Source organism: Pagrus major, chromosome 11 (assembly GCF_040436345.1).
Source record: "Pagrus major chromosome 11, Pma_NU_1.0".
Taxonomy (NCBI): Eukaryota; Metazoa; Chordata; class Actinopteri; order Spariformes; family Sparidae; genus Pagrus; species Pagrus major.
Window position 1 is genome coordinate 21,122,669 of NC_133225.1, and position 20,875 is coordinate 21,143,543.

At 41.9% G+C, this 20,875-nt stretch overlaps 1 protein-coding gene across 1 annotated transcript in view; it reads right to left on the reverse strand.

Annotated features, from left to right (window-relative positions):
• Window positions 1-16,964, reverse strand: part of ptprsa (protein tyrosine phosphatase receptor type Sa) — a 188,339-nt gene extending 171,375 nt beyond the window's left edge. The window contains exons 1-2 of the mRNA XM_073476466.1: window positions 16,869-16,964; window positions 14,182-14,312 (exon numbers count right to left, since the gene is read on the reverse strand). Coding sequence (XP_073332567.1) covers window positions 14,182-14,312; window positions 16,869-16,964 — 227 coding nt within the window. The remainder of the gene's footprint in view (window positions 1-14,181; window positions 14,313-16,868) is intronic.
• Window positions 16,965-20,875: the final 3,911 nt, after the last annotated feature.

Consider the following 20,875-nt stretch of genomic DNA (forward strand, 5'->3'; position numbering starts at 1 on the left):
TGTGTCGATGTATTCCCTGAGGCTTTACCAGATAGTCTGGCAGGGATTAGTGTGCTTATGTGTATGAGGGGCTACCTTCACTTCTGCACACAATAACTTGACGATTGCAAATACTATGATTAAGACTCCTTTTTCGCCTGGCACATACAAGGGCAAAAAAGCATGTTACACATTAAACTCAGGTGTAAATGCAGGCAACTTAGATCTTGAAAAAACGTGCATATGAATCTAATCCTGATCCATCAGTAGGAGTGATGTAGACAAGACACAGAGAGGAGTGGAATTCTGCATTTTACATACATGCAGAGTGTTTAAAGTTAGGTAGGAAAAGAGAAAAGAGAGGTAGAAAGACAGTAAACCAAACACGAAAGTAGAGAAAGTGCGGTGCTGGAGAACGACACATTGAGAAAGGAAGATATAAGGATGAAGAAAAACCAAGAGTGCATAAACCCGTTGCCTGACAGTCAGCCAAGATGCAAGATGGACTTTAACTCAGCGACGGATCAATCCTGCTGAGTTCGTATACCTTGTCACAGCCTCGTCTTATCTGGCCCCTCCGTTACCTCTGCCCGAAAACCATGGCTGGCTTGTTTTGGAGCAGTGACCTTTTGAGTTCAGGGGAGACGGTGTGTAAATATGACTGTTGGGCACTGCCAGGAGGGTCGCGGCCATTTTTCACCTCCAATGAGGTCTGCTGAGGACAGAGCTACCTATTTTAGACCCAAGGCAACCAGCAGGGGTGTCTGAGTGAGTGGTCAATAATTCCTCTGCCAGCCACCCGTCTCATGTTTCTCCCCCTATGGCCAGGGTGAAAATGTAGGTCTATGGAGTGAAAATGACACACCAGCCTCTGGACGTTTAACCTTGATGATGTTTCAAATTGTTGTGACTGCAATGTTCTGGTTTTCCTCTTTGACTGCCTGGCTATTTTTGTCTTGACAAATAATGCTACCCTGGGTAGTGCCGATATTTTTATCCAAATGCCTTTCAGTACTGAGAGTACATATACAAAATGGGAGGCCCCAATGACTTTAAGGGATCCTCTAATGCATGTGATGGTTAGTAAGCTGTGTTTCTCATTAAACCACACTACAAAAACCTCTACCTTCTGTCCTCCATGACTGCAGCTAATGATTGCTTCCATTATCAATTAATCTGCCAATTATTTTCATGATTAATCAATTCTTTGTTTAGTCTACAAGGTTGTCAAAAAAACAAAACCCAAATTATCTGCATTTACTATCATACATCACAAAGAAAAGCAGCACATCGTCGCATTTAAGAAACTGGAACCAGCAAACATTTGCTATTTTTGCTTGAAAAATTATTTGGTAGTTAATTTTCTTTTGAATAATCAATTAATCGGGTAATTATTGCAGCTCTACTGCCCTCATCTATTACTTACTTAGTCAAATAAATAGTAATCAGGTGCATCAAATGATGTGTTTTGAAACAGAAAGCCAGATTGTTGTGGAAAACAAACACATTTTTGCACAGAAATGCCGAGAAGGTTTTTCCGGGTAACCCCAGCTTGCAGGTCCGAATGCCAAAAGCACACAGAGGAGTAGATTTCCATTGTGCACTTTAAAATGGGTCTTCATTTCATATTTTCTTATTTTGTTGCTCTACATTCAGGTTTGGTAAACTCAACACTGTGTGTGTTTACAGACTTTCAGATGCAAAATGATGTTTCTGGCTTGAGGGCTGCAATAATTACTTTTCATGATTGGAGAAAATCTACTACTCACACAGTATAAACCACAGTTTATTGCCTGAAGGTCCCCCCAGTTCTTAGTGTTGCCAGAAGTTGTTCTTGGACATGTAGGAACCCAACAAAACTACTACTCTAATACATGGAATGTCATTAATATTATTTAGCAGTGTAAGAGCACATCAGCTGCCCAATGTATGAAGTAAGTGCAAATAAAGTAATTAAAGAATATGGATAACAAGGCCACAAACAGGTCTTACGGTTTGGTTAAAACAAAAGAGTATTCTAGCTGACATCAGGCCAAGTTCTCCTGTGGCTTCATGAACTTCAGTACAGTAGACGATATTACATAACATAATCATAAAGCATTGGCAGTTTTGCTGGGGCTGACAATAGTCACCGGAGCCTCGTATTTGACACTTAACCGCAACATCCAGAAACACAGTGAAAGTTTACTTCTTACTGTAGGTACTATTGTTTTTGTACTTGTGTAACAATGTTGTAATTTCCCCCTAACTCTAACCCTGTAATTTATGCTATTAAGTTGTTACATGTTATTTTCATTAAGTGTTTCCCTGACACAGTTACATAGCAGTAAAAGAAATGTGAATGACTGCGGATGGCTAATCCACAAATCAAAGAGGAGAGGAGGGGGCATACGCTACAAGACACAGTAGCCCTTTTGACACAGAGACTCACACTGAACCAAGCAGAGCATCATGATGTTGACATGTGTGGGTTTTTTTTAACGTGTTTCCACCTGTTAATCTAACTATGTATCCGTTGAGCGTTTATAATCATATGGATGCTGTTATAATTTAACATTATAGTGTTGTGATTGAGATCCTAACCAACAATGCATCCTGGAAAGTGACAAAGTTAAGTTTTTGGCTCTAAATTACATAATTACATTATCACTATCAGTAAACAGCGGACGCTGTCTGACTCTCCTTATTTTGATGAGTGAAGAGTCTGTTTAGTTGTCAGACTGTGAACACCATCAGACCGACACACCCCTGATCCGCATCAGAGCTGCAGCGAAACTGCCCCCCAACCCCCCCCCACCCCCCCACCCCCTCCGCATCTGTAACTTTCACACAGACAGAGATGCGGAGAATCTGCGCATGAAACCACTGAAAGGGCAGTGTGAATGGAGCTACTGCATCCTGCTTTCACAGCCAGACTAATTGCACCTCATGTCGCTGGAAGAGCACTGATTTAGCACTCAGAGCATATTAAAATGAATAAACACAATTAGCTGTGAGTGCAACAGCGCTTCTGCACAGCGCACATTTCTCTCGAAGATGACAGTCACTTCAGAGCAGCTGTTATTAACTGTGTTGTTGCGTCAAGTGCAATGTGACTAATTGCAAAGCACTTGATGGCACCAAAATGCGAAAAAGAATGCTCCTAATTTGGATTTGAATGAAAGGAATAGGGCACCAGGTGGTACAATAGTGGGTAACTGTGCAATTGTACAAAACCAGGAACTAAGGATAAATACATAGTTAAAAATAAGATAAGCTCTAATAAGTTAGAAAAATAACAGTAATTGAGGGATAAAATCCATTAATCGATTTTTGGAGAGTGTGCTTTAATTACGCAAGAGTATGGTTGACTTTTGCAAATGACAGAGAGCGTTTCACTAGTTATTTTTCAGCTTCAGTACAGCATCTCAAAAGCTTCTAATAATAAACGGCTCTTAAAGTATTGAGAGCTCTTCTTGATTCGAGTCTATAAAGAAAACTATAATCAGCAATCAATCAGTAGCCTATGTTGGTTGTACGTCAAAATGTCAAAAACACACTTGATGTCAAGAACCCCAAAGAACACAAACTATATAAAACAGTCAGGAAGATGACAACTTCCGAACTCTCTCCTAAAGTAAAATACATGACTTTGAATAGCTTACAGGTAGTGTGTGAGGCCTGTAGCTATCTAGAATCTCCTTCTCGTCTCCCCTTTGATCCCATTCAAAATGAGAGAATACACCCTACTGTTGAGGTAGGGGAAATAAAGGAAAACAGCTCAGAAAGTAATAATTGCAAAGGAAATGAATTTCAAAACCCTGAGGAGAACACTTCTCCAAGACCTCCATACTTGGGGGAAAAAAAGCATCATATCCGGGGCACAATTCAATTAGCTTTTCTTCCAAGTGTAGGGAAAGGAGCTCCGGGGAGAAATCAAAAGTTTCGTCCAATAAAAGAAGTTTTCAAGGATGTAATGTTCTCACTGCCCCCTCCTCCTCCTCCACCTCCTCCCCCACTATTCATTACCACTGCTTACAAGCTCGCCACTCACAAATGCATCGATCTGCAATTTCGACAGACAAAATAAATAAATAATTAAAATTAAATAAAAGCGCACCTCGCTGATGCTGCTGCGACAGACGCTGGTCACGCTTAGCCGACCGTGCCTGGCAGCTTATCCTTGGCATTTTCATTGCCTTTTTGTCTTTCTTGCCCAGTTATTTGACAGTGATCAGTGGTGATAAATTGTTCAATTAAAGCCACATTAAGAATCCAGAACACACTGGACGCACAGCCTCTTGGTATACGTGTTGTCCAATTACTCTGAAGGACAAGACTCCTTCTTGCTACTGACAATCAACATGTGACTCTCATCATAAGACAAATGGGTTTATTTATACAACCTAGCAGGCTGATTGAATGGTGGAATGGAAGACTGATGATTTGGAGTTGCAACACAGGTCAAATCTGAATATTCATCACACATGGAAATGCAGTAAATGAGTAAAATTCAAGCACTTTCATGGCTCAAGACTAACTTTATACATTGTTTGCACTGGCAGTGTATAAAGTTGTTGTTTCATTGAGGTGCACCAGCACGTAATTTAGGTGCACCCAAAAATACATGTTACTTGAATTTTGTTAACATTATGTAAGTGATTGTAAACAGTATTAAAGGTGCCAATAAATTTCTTTGTATTTTTTTCATTTCAGTCACAGCACACGCAACAAGAAATTGCGATAACCTCAAAAATATTCTTTGAGGCAATATAAATCAGGCAAGATTTTTAGTCGCACCTGACAAATTTTGGTGTGCGCGTGTGACCAAAACAACTGCACCCTTGACTTATCAAGCAATTTCAGGGTAACTAAACCAAAACTTTGCTGATTCTCAAAGCCTTTATCATCACATGAAAAAATAAATGCAATCATGAAAAAGAAAGTTTACAGAATTCCTTGGTGCCCATGGTAAGATTTTTGGTTTATGGAGGAGCACATTTGTATTCTTGCACACTTTTCACCTTGAAAACATAAAATTAAGCATTTTCTAAACTTTGTAAACTTTTGTGCGAACCCTGCGTTTGGGTGAATTTGTGCTGAGAATGTGTGTGTGTTCGTTTTGAGAATAATAGAATAGAAAGTAATGAAAATTAATTCTCTACCACGATGGAGGAAAGTTTTTTTGGTTCACAAAGATGGTATGTTACGCCTTGTCTGTCAGCTGTATTTTCTGTGCTCCGAGTTACTTCTCTGCGATTTTTTTATTAACGTCAGGAACAAAAACAACAGCGTTTGGACTCGTCTGTTCAGCAACCCCCCGGTAAATGAAATGCATTACTAATCTTTTTTTGGCTTGCAGTTGCTGTTGGGGTGGGAGGGTGAGGAGGAGGGAGGGAGGGAGGGAGGGGAGGTGTGCATGTTGCCTGGGGAAGCTTTAGCCTTAAATGTTCTGATAAAATTAAGATCCATTGCAATTCAAATTGGACTCACTTGACTTACCGTAGCCTGCCTCAACCAAAAAGAAAAGCAAAACAGGGCCATAGCCTGGGGCTGCATCTAAACTTTCCAGCACAATGAGACAAAAGTTACTTCTCAAGGCGCAAGATTACCCTGAAGTAATGCTGAAAAATTAAAAGGATATTACATAGATTAGAGAAATGACTTGTAGGAGCTTTTTGTTGTGCATGGATACCCCTGGAACTTAAAAATACAATAAACTCCACACAAAGCTCAGAAACGCATACAAGTAACTACAAAATCACTACAGCACTGTGACCTGTGGTGTAACACGGGGTGGAGAATATCCCTAGAGATGATTTCTGAAAACAGTGAACTCTCTGCTCCTGTCATTATTCACATTAACTGTTTAATTTGTACCTCTGGGCTAATTCTCAGCACTACAAATGAACTTTTGCCCTGAATCACATCAGCTGAATATGCACACGGAGAGATGTTTTCAAATGCAAAAATGCATTGAGGTCAAAATCTCAGCTGGATGGAGGTTCAGGGTTGGATCTTGTCGGGGGGGGGGGTGAACATCTGCATTAAGGCAAAAATCATTGACTGCAACAAGAAAGGCAAAGAAAGTTGACCAAAAAAGTTAAAGCAAGTTATTTTAAAAACACACTGAGCACAAGGCAGAGCAGCAGTAGCTACCTTTCCTTTCTCCCCCGCACACCACAGAAAGACTGGTTTGCTCGCATGAACCAGACACCCGGCGGGTGAAAACGGTCCAGCTTCATGGCACAGTTTTAAAAAGTGTTACTTCCCTCCACTCTTGCCGCATGTACTCGCTCTTTCATTATGAAGCCTTCAACCAGCTTTACGAACTCCTATCAAGCGTTTCGACAGTTAAGAAGCAGAAAAGTTGCAGGCACTTACTTCAACGGCGTGACAAAAGTATCTCTGAGTCTACCCCCCGGTTGGTTTACGGGGGGGGGGACAGCTTTTAAAATCCGTCTTCTTTGTGGGTGAGCGGTCGTATTCCCTCAGAAAAAACACTTTCTTCGCATCTTCGACGGTAGAAAAAAAAATATATATTACCGTTATATCCCAGTTTGTTCCGCGGCGGAGCAGTCACTTGTTAACGGAGCGAGCGAGTATAAAATACTCATTTTATTCCCCCTTGCGTTTGTATTCCTCTCCCCCCAAGATGAGACGCTCCGAGCCGGAGTCTCCTCAGTGAGAGAAAAATAAAATAGCCTGTAATAATCCGTGCGCGACACCGCCGTGCGCGGATCTCCAAACGTGTATCTCTTTATTGGTGCCTCTCGTTATCTCCGCGTTCCAGGTTTTCGTTCCCTTTCTTCCTAAATCCACCTCGTACGGGCTGGGGGTGGGGAGACAGGAGTCAAATACCCCCCCTCTTTTTTTCCCTCCCCTCTACTGCAGGGAGAAAATACGGAGCCCTGTGCTGCGTTCACTGCCGCCTCATAAACTTGGTCTCTTCACTTCTCGCGTATCGTAAATCCCCAGCGCTTGGTGCGTTCAAGCACGTTCAGTCGGAAATCACAACACAACGGGACCTGTAACGAAACGAAGTACTGCGGCTCATCTGCTATTTTATAAATCTGTGCTGCAATGGCAGGACGAGTAGCGGGCACATATACAGAGCAGTGGTGCAGTGACATACAGTGAAATGATCAGAGGGCAATTCTGGGAGTTGTGTGCAACTGTTTGTAGGCTACATATTTCACAGTTTTGTACACATGAACATACTTACAAAGAAGTAAAATGTGTGACTGAGCAAAATACTGAAGTATTTTTACAATACTTTCCAGTTTTAGTTGCAAAATATACATTCATTTTGCAGAGCCCTTTTCATTTATTATTGTATTCTTATTACTGATGCATTCGTGTGCACGTCAAAATGTAACGTTTCAAATAGTAAATGTGGGTCACATTTGAACTTCTTTCATATTTATATATGAGGCCAACTTTATATACTGCTGGGTGGAGTTTCCCCTGTGGATTGATGAAGTGTTTTTGAGGTTATCATATTATAATTTAATTTACTCTACTCTGGAAATTAAGTCGTTATTTATGTTATCAAATATAGTGGGGTAAAAAGAACAACATTTCCGTCTGAAATGTAGCAGAGTCGAAGTAGAAAGCAGCAGAAAATTGAAATACTCACATAGGCTAAAGCACACATACCTTAAAATCCTAGAGTACTTGTAGAGTACTTGAGTAAAACGTATTTAGTTACATTCCACCACTTGCATTTGCATTTTTTTAATAATATAAGAATGATGAAACTTGACCACTGAGAGAGATGGTAGTGGAAATAAGTTGGTAGTCAAAGTGACATTGCAACTTATATGAGCCCAATTACTACTACAGAGTTGCATCTTTAATATGTAGTTATTAAGGTTTCTAAACTCTACAGCACATCAGCTCAACTGGAATTGCTCTGTGTGACATCATCACAATTTGGAAAAGTTGCTTAGTTTTAATTGATTAATGAATATTTATTATTTCTCAGTGGCCACTTGACCATGACATGTCCCAGTTGTCCTTGTTTCCATTTAAATTTCAAAACTAATAGAATTAGCATAAAGAGTTTCAATTTCAGTAATAATAAAAAATAACCTTTTAAATCAAGTGCAACAAAACAATGGCAGCAAAACAATCAGCTGTAATAAAGATGATTACGAGTGATTACTCACGTGCCACAATTAAGAAAAAAATATTGCACTGATTTACAACAACTTCTTCCACTTTGCTGTAAGTGAGGAGCGATTTGAATGTGATTTCACATTGGCTTTGAGCTGAAACAGCAATCCTGATTGGCCGGTGGGATTTGAATTTGAATGGTGGCAGCTGGTGTCCACTTTGTCCAGCAGGGAGGCGAGAGACACAGGCTGGAGTCACATCAATCAACTGACCCACAGTCAGTTACCACCGGCCAGCAGGCAGCCAAACGTTACTACATGTGCAGCTGAGGCCAGTTAAGGTTTCTCTACTTTTGTTTTGAGATTATATGCTAATCCAAAATCCAGTCTGGCTCAGAAGATATAGAGGAAGTGACTTGCTGATTCCAGGATTTACAAGCCATCGTGGTCTCTGAACTCAAAATAAACTTGTCCTGCTGGTCAGCCCAACTGCCCGGCTGAAAAATGCTGATAGCTGTCAGAGCACCTTCCGGACGCATTAAAGTCCAGGGTGTATGATGTGAAAATTGAAGGAAATGAGATTGAAATAGTCAGTTCTTGTGAAGGGGCCCACAATTTGTGAGGCACAGTGCATCAAATGAAAAGGCTCTACCCACCCCTATTGGAGGGAGAGAAGCAATATATTTTGTGTGAACTTTTCAAGGTATGCAGGCAGTAATGGATGGGAACAGGCCCTTTTTAAAAGACCCATCTTTGCTGTTTGTTGGCAGAAAGCCATCCAGAGCCACAAGCAATCCTCCACTGCCCTCTCTCTGCTCTTTGTTTAAAACCCAGCGTGACATGTAACACACCATAAAGAGGTGTAAGGGGGTGTGTGTGAGGGGATGGGGACGAGGGGGCTAATCAATTTAACTGGTGAGTAAAAAACATGTGTTTATGTTACGTAGATTTCTCCCTTGGCCTCTTATTCACACTACGGCCTCTTATTTAATCAGGCTGGTAAATCTTAGCGGCAACCCAGAGCTCTCACCACCATTCCCCTGGTGGCGTGAGCCTTAACATGGTAAATTTCACTCGGGTAGGGAAATGCGCTCAGTGGCCGAGGCTAGTGCTTTGGAAGGATAAAAAGAGCACTTACCGCCTGACATGTGCAATCCATAACAGAATAATGAGACTCCTCCACACACTAGGAGCCCTCTTCCCCAGCTCTCCTTCTCTCCACTTTTTGTTTTTCCTTGTGAGTGTTCATAAACGCCATGTAAATTCAGGGAGCGGAAGATGTGGCGAGTGCTCCAGGGAGAGCGTTTAATCGTTTGCGTCTTGTTACGGAATCGTGTAACACAATGTACTGTGTGAAGATGCTCCCAACGACCAGTGAACCTTGTTGAAACTACTGGCCTCCTTCTGTCAGCTGCTGTGTCTACGAGTGAAGGTGATCCCCGCAACAATGTCTGCTTGTCACTGTTGTCCAACAGAAAACACAAAGCCATTTCATGCCTGTATAATTTGATGCCAAATTATACAGAAGTACTACTACATTATGTATGCAATATAGTTATTTTACATGATTTTAAATGACTTGGAGTCATGAAACTCAGCATTAACAAGATATTAATATCTATCCACACATGAAAGAAAAATAAATTGCAGACTGTAATTCAATTTTGAATTATACATTGAGCATCTATAGTTCTCATGTAGTGAATACAAATATTATACTTCATAAATCATAATGAAGAATGTCGATCTACTGCTATCAAGATATGATCCTCCTCATATTTAAACATAGAGTGACACTCAGTAGAGCGCATACTCATGCATTTTTCATCAAGATCAATGCATTATTTCCCTCAGAAATTAACAAGAATGTTGAAAAATGTCCTATCTCGTGATGTTAAAGAAAGTTAAAATCCAGGATCCATCCCTTTATCCAGAACTGCACCAAAAGTTAATGGGGTCTATTCTAGGCTGACATCCATCCTCCATCCAAGTTTCATGGAAATTAAGTAATTTCTGTGTAATCTTGCTGACAAACCAACCAACCAAGAAACAAATGGACACAGGTGAAAGCAAAACCTTCTTTGTGGAGGTACAATTATAATTTTAAGAAAATAATGTTCACTGTTTTCTTTCTGCAGTGACCCACATTTAAGAGCTTCTTTGGTTTTCTCCCCTTAAAAAGGCAGAAAACATATAGAATTTGGTTTTACACACACTATTCATATACATAAAGAGATCTATGCTACCATTAAAGGGTCAGCAAACTGTATTTTGTGAACACAATGGGGAATAAACAAAGTTTAGAGAGGTTTTTCCTTCAATATATTACTGCCAATATTTACAGAAGCAGGAAGCGCACAACGCAAAAGCCAACAAAAGCGTAGAATGTCACCAACAAAAAGTTTGATCAGATTTACAAGCATACTTACATTTTTTTCTGTCCCTCTGTCCCGTTTTTAACTCCATGTGAGACTGCTACAAAAGAAGAACGTGGCTTCTCTCCTTATTGTCTCCCTGCTCCCCTCCGTTCATCTGTCACCCCTAGGGGTTGAGGCACAATCACCTCCGATAGCAGCGGGCCATCGCTCACTCTGTCCCTGGAGGCGACAGCCCACTTACTGCCAGCTCGCGCTCAAATGGAGGACATTTCATCACCCCACCAAAAACACAATTAAAAACAAGCGCACGCTGCAGTCGACGGCCCTCGAGAGCCAACCCCCGTCGCAAGTTTAGTTACTCTGAGCGTGCCTCACCCTCTCGGATATTTACTCTCCCTGTTGTTGAGTGTTTGTCAGCGAAGTTGGAAAGTGCTATGTGGCGTTTTAGGGCAAACAAGACACTGGAAGGAAGAGAGAAAGCGGACCAGCTCTCAGTGCTTAACGCTCTTCTCTCTGAGAGGCATTCACTGCCTGTGGTGGACATGTAGCTTCAACAGTTAGCTGATAAGTGGCTGCGCTCTGGGCGCGAATTTTTTTTTTTTTCGCCCTGAAAGCCAAAATGGAGGATAGTCAGTTGGAGTTTTTGTGGTGATGGGTAATTTTCTTATCACACACACATATACTGTACACACAAACACACACACACACACACAGCAAGCAGAAGCAAAGGCAGACTGACGGCTATTAGAGTGCAACGATGCTCCCTCTTATCTCCCACCACGATACAGATCTACAAAGAGCTTGAGAGAGATTATGAATTCATTACCTTGATACACAAGTGAGCAGTGCGATAGACAGGAGTTGGAGAATGGAGACGGGAGCTCAGTGGGTGTACTGGGAGGGGCAGGGAGGGGATTCATTACATGCTGCTGGGTAGAGAATAAATCCCTCAGCTCTCTCTATATTTTGAGGAACTTTTGAGCTCTTCAGACGTCTTGTTACACGTAATGCCTGTCTCTGTGAGACACACGTGCATGTATGTGGACATCAAATTCGTTATATCATGCCTTTCCTTTTTAACTTTTTCTTCAGTGTTTTACATTACATTACTCTTATGCATGTAAAAGGTCTCAGTTCAGTTCATTCAGTTCATTATCTACCGCTTTTTCCGTGAGGGTCGCGGAGATGTTGCCGCTTTATCGCCCCTTTCAGGGGATTGCGGGTTGCGGGTTACTGGGGCCAAATCCAGTTCACATAGGGCGGAGGCCAGGGTATATCCCTGGATGAGTCGCCAGCTCATCGCAGGGCCCTCTGACGGCAGAGGCTGCCACACAAGGTGCCAACTGCGCGCCAGGAGCAGTTTTGGGGTTCAGTATCTTGCTCAAGGATACTTCGGCATGTAAAAGGTCTCGAAAGTTAAAAAGTCCATAGTCCGCACTAACAGAAGCTCCTCTCTCCCACGGAAAACACTGCTCCTAAGGGCCTGAAACGCCTCGTCAGTAGTAATCCTGTGACTTCTTGACCTCACTACGTCCCACATTTGCATAATTTATACCTGGCGGCTAGTTTGGCAAGTAAAAATGAATTAAGCACAGCTGCTTTCTTGTTGTTTGTGTTGCTGGCTCAGGCGTGTGTGAGCTGACCAATCTGAACAGATTGGGTATTCGGGGGAGCATTAAAGCATGTAAACCTTTTCTAGTAGTAACCCAAAATAAAATTATGAACATGAAAATGAGCATAGTATGTCTCCTTTAAGTTATGATTTACAGATTTTACAACAATATCTGGACCATGCATCACTATTTCAAAGTGATCTGTGTTATTATTAGTAATATTATTTTGGTGACATCTTTGGTGCTTCTGCTCACTGGTGTTATGTTTTCAATTTTCATACTCCTCAGAGTGCGCCTGACCCATTTGCATGGTTTTGAAGCTTGGAGCAATGTAACCAAAATCCTATTATTGTGCATCCAGTCCGTCACTTAAAGTATCCCGGCATGATGCATGACAAGAGTTCCACTAAACAAGGCTAACAATGGCCTTTGTGGAGAGGACATCATATAAAAGTATAAATTATGGAGCGTGATTTGTTAGCATAATGCCTTAGAGTCAGTATAACTTTTCTGTTACCAAACGCGCTCGCTTCTGCCTCTCTTTCTCCTTCAACTCTCGTGCATCTGCTTTATTTCTTCTAACCGGCTCGCTCTCAATAAGGCTTTCTCTCTGAGAGTGTTTCCCCTCCAGCTCTGTTGAACTCAGCTGACATTTGGAGGCAGGTGAAAGAGTGCAGCTAAATAAACCAAAGAATTTCTGAAGAAAGGGTGAGGGCAGAGGGAGACAAAAACACAGACACAGAGCGAGTGTTTTGCATTACTGTGTTTAACTGCGTGTCCTGTGAATCCTGTTAAACTGACAAGTGCTCTTTTATATTGTGCCCGCTGCCGCTTGCACGGTGCATTTCAATTTCAGTGTTGGCATTATTGGATTGAGCAGACAGTTAGTTTAACTGTGAATGTTGTAAACTTGTGAAGGTTTCATATGTTCTCCACTGGTGTGTTTCATGTGTACCAGTATTTGCCTTTTATGACACACTGTATGTCAAATATTCATGTAACTACTTGTTGTGGATGTTCCTACATGACTGAAGCTACTGTATGTAGAAGAGTCTCTAAAATAAGCAACCAAATTTATCATTTAAACGATGAAAGTTGCAAAATGATAAAGAAAATGTCATTAGTCTGTGTTTTATGTCTAGATGCCGTATGAGATGCTTTTCTGCCATGACAGGACTACTAGTGTCAAACAATTTATGTCATTTTAGTTCTGTTTAGTCTGTAAACCACAGACATCTAAGGTTGATATTAGCCATTTTTGTGGGCGAGCAACACCAGCAGTTTTTCTGCGGAAGTTGTACCATCTCCAGTCATTTTGGCGGCGACCAAAACAGGTATTATAAGCCAAACCACAATGTTTTCCAAACTGAAAATTGAACCTTGTAACATAAAGAAAATATCTTACCACAGATAAGAAGTGTTAACTTATCTGTGGTTTTGCAGAAATGTACTTTGCTAACTTTGTTGAATTGTAATCTTCGGTTAAAATGCTGACATACCATGAGATACCACTGATGTTAAAATGTCTTGTCAGTAACAGTCATAACATCTTCTAGCCTTACTATGTTCAATGTTTCTGCGCTGGCTTGAGTTTTGTGTGGTAATAAGCGCATTCACTGACTGATAAGTACCCTTAATGGTATAGCACCATATAACGCCATCTGTCAGCAAAGTTAGAAACACATCTTTGATTGTTTAGAAGCCTTCGCTAAAGCAACCCAGTGTATAATTTATGTTGTGTGTAGGGGTGTTTTTATGCAGCAATATATCATTACTCTGTGTACATGTTGCGTGTATGCATAGTATCCTGTGAATATGTCTTTTGTACGGCCTTGTGCCTCTGAGTGATTTTTAATGTGCTGTGTGTCTTTCACTGTGTGTACGTTCAAGCACATGCGCCTTTCAATGCGTATCATTGTATACAGTCTACTGTATGTGTGTGCATTTGAGTGCCTTTAATGCTTCACGGGTCAGTGTGCAGAAATAAGCGTGCCTTTCAGTGGGTGTTTATGCACATGCCACGAGCGTGCTCGTGCATCTCCACAGCGCGGAGAGGCTGGTGAGGCCAGAGAGGCCGGGAGTGATGAGTGATGCCAGAGGTGGTTTTCTACCAACCTCTCACTAATGGCCTCCTCAGTGGGTTGGCTGACCGACTTGCTGGCTCTCAGTGGCTCCGTCTTCCTTATTTGGTAGTGGAGGGTGGGGGATGGTGGCGGCAGGGTAGTGGATGGCGGAGCGGCGGTGCTCTGTTTACACGCAGGGTCAGAAGGTCAGAGCACCAGAGTGCCATGGAGCAAACACAGATCACTTAAAGACAGTAAGAGAGGAGCAAGCGAGTCATTGCTTCACGGCCGTCAGCTGGATGGATCGGGGCAGATTCACCGTGAAAGAGTGTGATTGAGTGTGTGTGTGTGTGTGTGTGTGAGAGAGAGAGAGCGGAAGGTGGTTAACAGTACATACTTTGGTGAAGCCCCAGAAAATAAGAGAGCTCCTACAGGTAATTTCCACACACGTACGCTGTGTTCTCTCTTTACCCTCTCTTGCTCTCAGGCCCTGGACAGTTGAGAGGAGTCAGTAGAAAGGAAATTAAAGGCAACCATCCTTGTAGTTTTGCTCTTGTCCGCTTGACTGCCTGCATGCCTGCCTGCCTGCCTGCCTGCCTGCCTGCGTTCCCTGGGCAATGTTTATGCTGTGCCCTGCCCAGGACAGAATAGATTCGCCCACACAGCACTGTGCTCTCAACCAGAACCTAAGTAGGTCTGGCAAGCTCGAGCCACAGTCCCATTCACTCTCACTCCTCTGGATTAGGCCCTACGGCCCGGGGCAACGCTGTGATGACTGCATTAATAGACCCAAGATAGCATCTCTCCACCCCACCCTAAAAATATAAGTCTTTTATATTAGGACACATCAGCAGGTTGTTTATTTACATCCATCAGCTTCCCCAGACTTCTGCAGGATAGTTTGCAAAACTACTTTGCTGAAGTTTGCGTGTCTGTAAGCTCAGCCAAAGCTCCCCAGGTGGTATAAAATGCTGTGTGAAGATGAGTTCAAATTCATTATAGCAGGTTGTCAGAATTGATGGTTGAGCTGCACTGAACAAGTGATGACTGAAATTAAGCTTGGATGTGTTCCAAGCTCCAAAGAGGCACAATGGAAAATTGTGTCACAATGATACAAAACGTGAAACAAAAATGCATCACAGTGCATAGCTTTCCACCATCACTGTGAGGAAAGTGTAACAGGCAAAGCATCTTTTATTCCCAAATACCATAAAATTTCATGCGCTGGCATAATCAGAGTTATTACCTTCAAAACTTGAGGTGAATTTGCATTTCTTTAAATGCCGCTGCAAATAACTGCAGCATATTTAATTGAATAATGCAAATTCATTGTCGTGCAGTTTTTTTTTCTTCTCTCTTTATGATGTATATTAGGGTTGTACAGTATGTTTGCAGTGAAGGCACTGCTGTGATGAGGGTGGTGGCAGCTCGCAGGGCACATTACCCAGCTTGTCAGACTCCGGGTGCCATGCTACGGATAACACCGCTCTGCGAGAACACAGTGCCTCTTGACGCCAGCTGTAAAGATTAGCAGAGCTTTGTTTAATTGTGCTGCTAACATCCTAGGAGCCACTTAAAAAACGCGGCTCCCTTTTCCTTAAAAAAAGAAAACTGTCTTTAAAGCTCAGCCAACAGTTGCTGCTGCCTGTTCATTCAGGTGCAAAGGCCTTAGGGATTTGGCCAAGACAGGTACGCTCCGAGTAAAGCGTGCACCTGAATCAGCAGCAACTGCAACGCTCACTTAAATTGCAAACAAAACACTCTTCTCACTAGCTTGGATAAACATTATAGTCGGTGACATTTTGTCCAATTAAATGTGTTTTATCCCCTAGAGGTGAATATCTCATTTTTAGGCATAATACAAGCTGAAAATTGCACCTGCTGGTGATGTCTAATCTAACACTGATGAACTTTATCAGAGCAACACCAAAGGTATCCACAGTGGAGGGTTAATGGTCGGCTTTGGGCAGAAAAAGAACTGAAGCAGCTCAACAAAATTGTTGTCCTGGTTTCTAGAATAAAAGTCCTGAATCTACCATGTTCCCCTGAGACGTGTGAACACGTGTTTTATCTGCAGGCAATTAGACTCATCAACATGTAAGGCATGCAAGAACATAAGGCACCAATGCTATTTTATTGTCACTGCTGCCATAACTTGACTTTTTGAATGTGAAATGTCCTTAGTTATCCATATGTAATGATTTCACTTTTCTTTTTATATAACAATGTTTATTTCTAGTTGTAATAACACAAGATTATTATTGATTATTATTATTGTCATAATCAATTTATTTATAATTTCATCGATTGAATGTCATTAAATTGTGTAAAATGCTTAAAGCAATTTCTAGAGCCCAAAGTGAGACAGGTGCTGCCTGACCAGCCATGACAAGCTGATTGACATTTTTTAAGTTGTTAAGGAGAGTATCCCCAGCCAGAAAAAACCTAAGGAAACTTTGGATTCAGATGAATAAATCATCAATGTGTTAATCAAACAGGTTTACAGAGAACAGCTTTTGAAAATTCCCTTGCTGATGCCAAAATGACACACAGTCAGGCAGTAAAACCCATCAGTGGATCTAATGTGGACAGTCTTCCCTCTGTGCGCTTCAGTTTCCAGCTTGTTGAGCCCATGGTGGGGGGTCCAGATGTGCTATCTCGCCTCTGCAGTCAAATGAAGCAGGTCACTGAGGCTTCACTATCATCGCGGCCCAATATGCCAAATACAGCTGTTAATACGAGGCTGGTGGCCTCCGGCGGCAGGGTGACGAGGAGCAGACCACCCCCTGCACTTGGAGAGGGGACGTCTGGGCCTGCATCTGCTCTGACACCCATTAGCCTACACTCATCCACAGTTTCTGCATGTCTACTGCTCTGCCAACAGCACTAATAATCAAGAGATGATATGGAAATGAGGATGTGGTGTGCAGTGCAAGTAATGGCAGCAGAGTCAACTACAGTAGATATTTCAGCTGGGAATTAAACTATGCAGTGGACTGGAGCTGTACAGAGGACATTTTGCCAAGCATTTTGACCTGGTGGTTTAATATCTGGCTGAATGAGATTAATCTTCACAGATGTTTAGTGCACACGTCTACAGTAGATGACTCATGTACAGTAACATTAAACGGCGGGGTTTCATTCCAAAATTGATAACTTTATTGAAAATGAAAACTGACACTTTTGAAAGTTTGTCTTTTTGTGCATGTTCCTCCTTAACGGCAATTGATTTTAGAGATTGGGGATGAAGTCAGTTGAAGTGTGATGTAAGTGATTGAGACGAGTGATAAGAATCACACTAGGATTTTTTAATTAGGGTTATTTATGTTGTTTTTCATGCTTTAGTTTTTGTCTTTATCTTCTTCGTTGAGTAATCCAGTGATTAATTCTTGATTAATCAATTGGTTGTTTGGTCTATAAAACGTCAGAAAATGGTGAAAAAGTACCAATCAAACTTTCCAAAAATTACAATGACGTCCTCAAATGTCATGTTTTGTCCGCGATGCAAAGATATACAGTGTAGTGTCATAGAGGAAGAAACCACGACATTTAAGAAGCTGAAAAAATAGGAAAATTACAAATACTGATTCTGAAAAATACTGATTAATTGATATCAAAATAGTTGGCGATTACTTTCCGATCGATTTATTATTGAAGCTTTAGTCATGTTGTCCCAGGCTTTCCCAAATTTCAGATTTCCATCTGAAGAGACTATAAATTTAGTAAAATACATAATTAAAGCAGAGACTTATTTTTTAACTAGACTCAAAGGCTGGAATTGATTTCAATTAGAGAGGCTGAGGATGTTATTTCACAAGGCTTCTTGTACACGTGGAAACCTCTTAAAAAATAAATTCTGTACTTAGTGGTATGCATCACTGTGGAGACGAGTGAATATGTATGAACTCAGAAAAAGTCACCCGCCTGAGTACATTACTCTTCTAAACTGATGCGTGACAGTTTCCAGGTCTGAAAAGCACCAATGCGGTTGGTTGAATGAAAGAATTGTAGAAGTACAGGAGGAGCCCCTCAGTGGCAGCCTGCTGTGACAGGTAGATGATAGCTCTTTCTCAGTGTCAGCTTGGCTGTCAATACGGATGGATGGGATTAACAGCTGGAGTGCAGGAGTATGTGGAGGAAGATGACAGTTTGTGATGTGTCATGTTACCGTGATCATTAGGAAAGGAAAAAATAAGGACGCTGGACCAGCTGTGTCACCCTTCAACCAAACTTCAGCAAACTTTCACACTGTTTTGTGGACCCAAAATTGTTCACGATTGCATACAGAATGTGCAGAAGATGCAGGGAAAATTCACCGACTAAGCAGAGGAAACTATTGGTGGATATGTCTAGATTTCTCTGGGTGGAGCCCAAACATGCACAGCTTCTCAATTCGGGGGTGATAAGATGCTCTGTCACTGCCCCGCTTTGTGAATTACAATTGAAAAAACAGGTGCATATTACCACACAGAGAAAGAAAAATCAAAAATGTTGAAGCGAAATAGATTCAGTAGACAGCTTCAGACAACTGTGCTATCTGCAGTGGTGTGAAACTGGAGATGGACATGGATAGAAAATATCTGTAACCAAACACAGACAGAAATATGGAAAGGACAGAAAACTGAGGGAAGAATACTGATGGACTGAAAATATGGCAGACTTGAAGGTTAATAAAGAATAAATTTGCGACCCGCAATGTGAAATCAGTAGTTAGCAGGGTGTGAGCCTCCTTCTCGAGAACAAAATGACTCTCCTAATTTGGCGGTGCACTGCAAAAAAAAAAATTAGCTGCCCACTTACCACTGGGTTGTTTTCAAAACCTCTTTAGCTTCATATCTTCAGCTGCTCCAGCGACTTCTTCTTCTTCTTCTTCTTCTTCTTCTTCACTTCTTCGTCTTCTTCTAGTTACTCGCTCACCCGTACCTTTAAAGTAGATAGAAAGAGGGGTAGAGGGAGAAAAAGAGGGAAAATGAAAGAGAAACATTAATGAAAGGGATTACTAAATGAACTGCCTCCTCAAGTGGTAGGTGGGGGAATACGACAAACGCTGCGATGAGTTTCTCTCTCTCTCTCCTCCTTGCCCTTTGTGACCACAGGACGACAGTACTCGGGTGAAGAGGAGGCTTGCCGCTGATTGCCTGAGAGCGGTGGAGTGCGAATCTGCATGAAATCCCTCCTGGCTTTTTTTTTGATCATTTTCTCCTTCACATCTCTAATGAGCCTGGTCCAAATCTGTGGGTGCGTGTGTGGGTGTGCGTGCATGAGCGTGGTCGATGGGTGTTTGGATATATATATATATATTTACAGATTCATACATTAACACGGAGGCATGTATCCATATTTATGTTTGTGTGTGCAAACTGTATATCTACATGTATACTTCTGTGTGATCATACACATGCATCTGTGCGTTTCCGTGCTTCTTGAGGCCATGTCTACTGCACCGTATCCTCACTCGATATTCAGTCGATGCTCTCAGTCAGGTCTGCAGCTGTGGGCGGCCATGAGTCCACCCTAAGGAGCTTCCACTGAGAAGCTGAGGAAGGTTATCTCCAGTGAAAGGTCAGAGGAGCTCATCATTACCCTTCGCCCAGAGTCTCCTTCTAGATAACGATATGAATATTATTTCTGGAATGGACGACAGGGATACGATCAATTCATACGGTCACACTGCTTCCTATAGGAGAGTTCCCCAAAGATGCACTGCAGGACTTGTTGTGGTTCTGCTAAAAAAGAGTTTTAACTTTGGCACAAAGTTTATGTTGAAAAAAAAAAAAGGGAGTTGAAAATAAAATATTTATGCAAGCTCTGCATACCAAGATCAAATTACTATGCAGATACTGTAGAGTGCAAGTAATGAGAACACATAATTCATACCAAGTGCAAATGCAATGTCAATGATATGATATTATTATCCGCACAGCGTAACGCGGGCTCACTGTATGTTTTTATGCTTTCATTCTTGAATTATAGCGACTGGTGCTGGTGTCAAGTGCTCTCTGCCTCTTTAAGTAATTAAAATCTAGACGTTTACATCATCTGGGTGTGACTGCGACTGGAAATTGAACTTCCACTTGCAGATTAAATTTAGAGATATTAACCATTTAGGAAATTAAATCGCTACTTTCTCAAAGAATTTGACGTTAATAAGAGAACTTTATGCTGTGTTGTGGGAGGAAAAAAGGAAATGTTTGCAAGCAGAAAGTGCAACAAATTTTGTGGTGACTGTCTGTCCTCAGACTGATGTTATTGGCTTCTCCCCTCCTCCTCCCCACCCCCTCCGGCTTTGGCTCATGAGGACGCTGCTTGTACACTGTCTCCCAGCGTCCGCTATGGGCATTATTACCTCGACGGCCGACGGTCAACATGATCCTTTATTCTGACAGGCCACTGGGATCAGGTCGGCCCTCGCTGGCCAATCAGTGTCAACTAACAGGCTGGCTGCAGAGGGATCCCCTGACTGCAGCACTGGGGAGAGTTGGGAGTAGATGTGTGTGCATGTGAGCATACCAGACAGCGTTTAAACATTTTGAATGGGGTGGGTTTGAAAACAAGTAGCACTGGTATGTGGAAATAAATGTCTAGATGTCAATGCATGTGTGTGTGGCTGTTTACACACAGGAGCACACATGTGTGTCCGTGAGAGACACAGAGAGAGCGAGGGAAACAAAAAAATGTGGCCGATTCTGCAATACTCCCTCCTCCCACACGCCTGGCTGCCAAGACGAGCGCGGGGGAATTTGTTT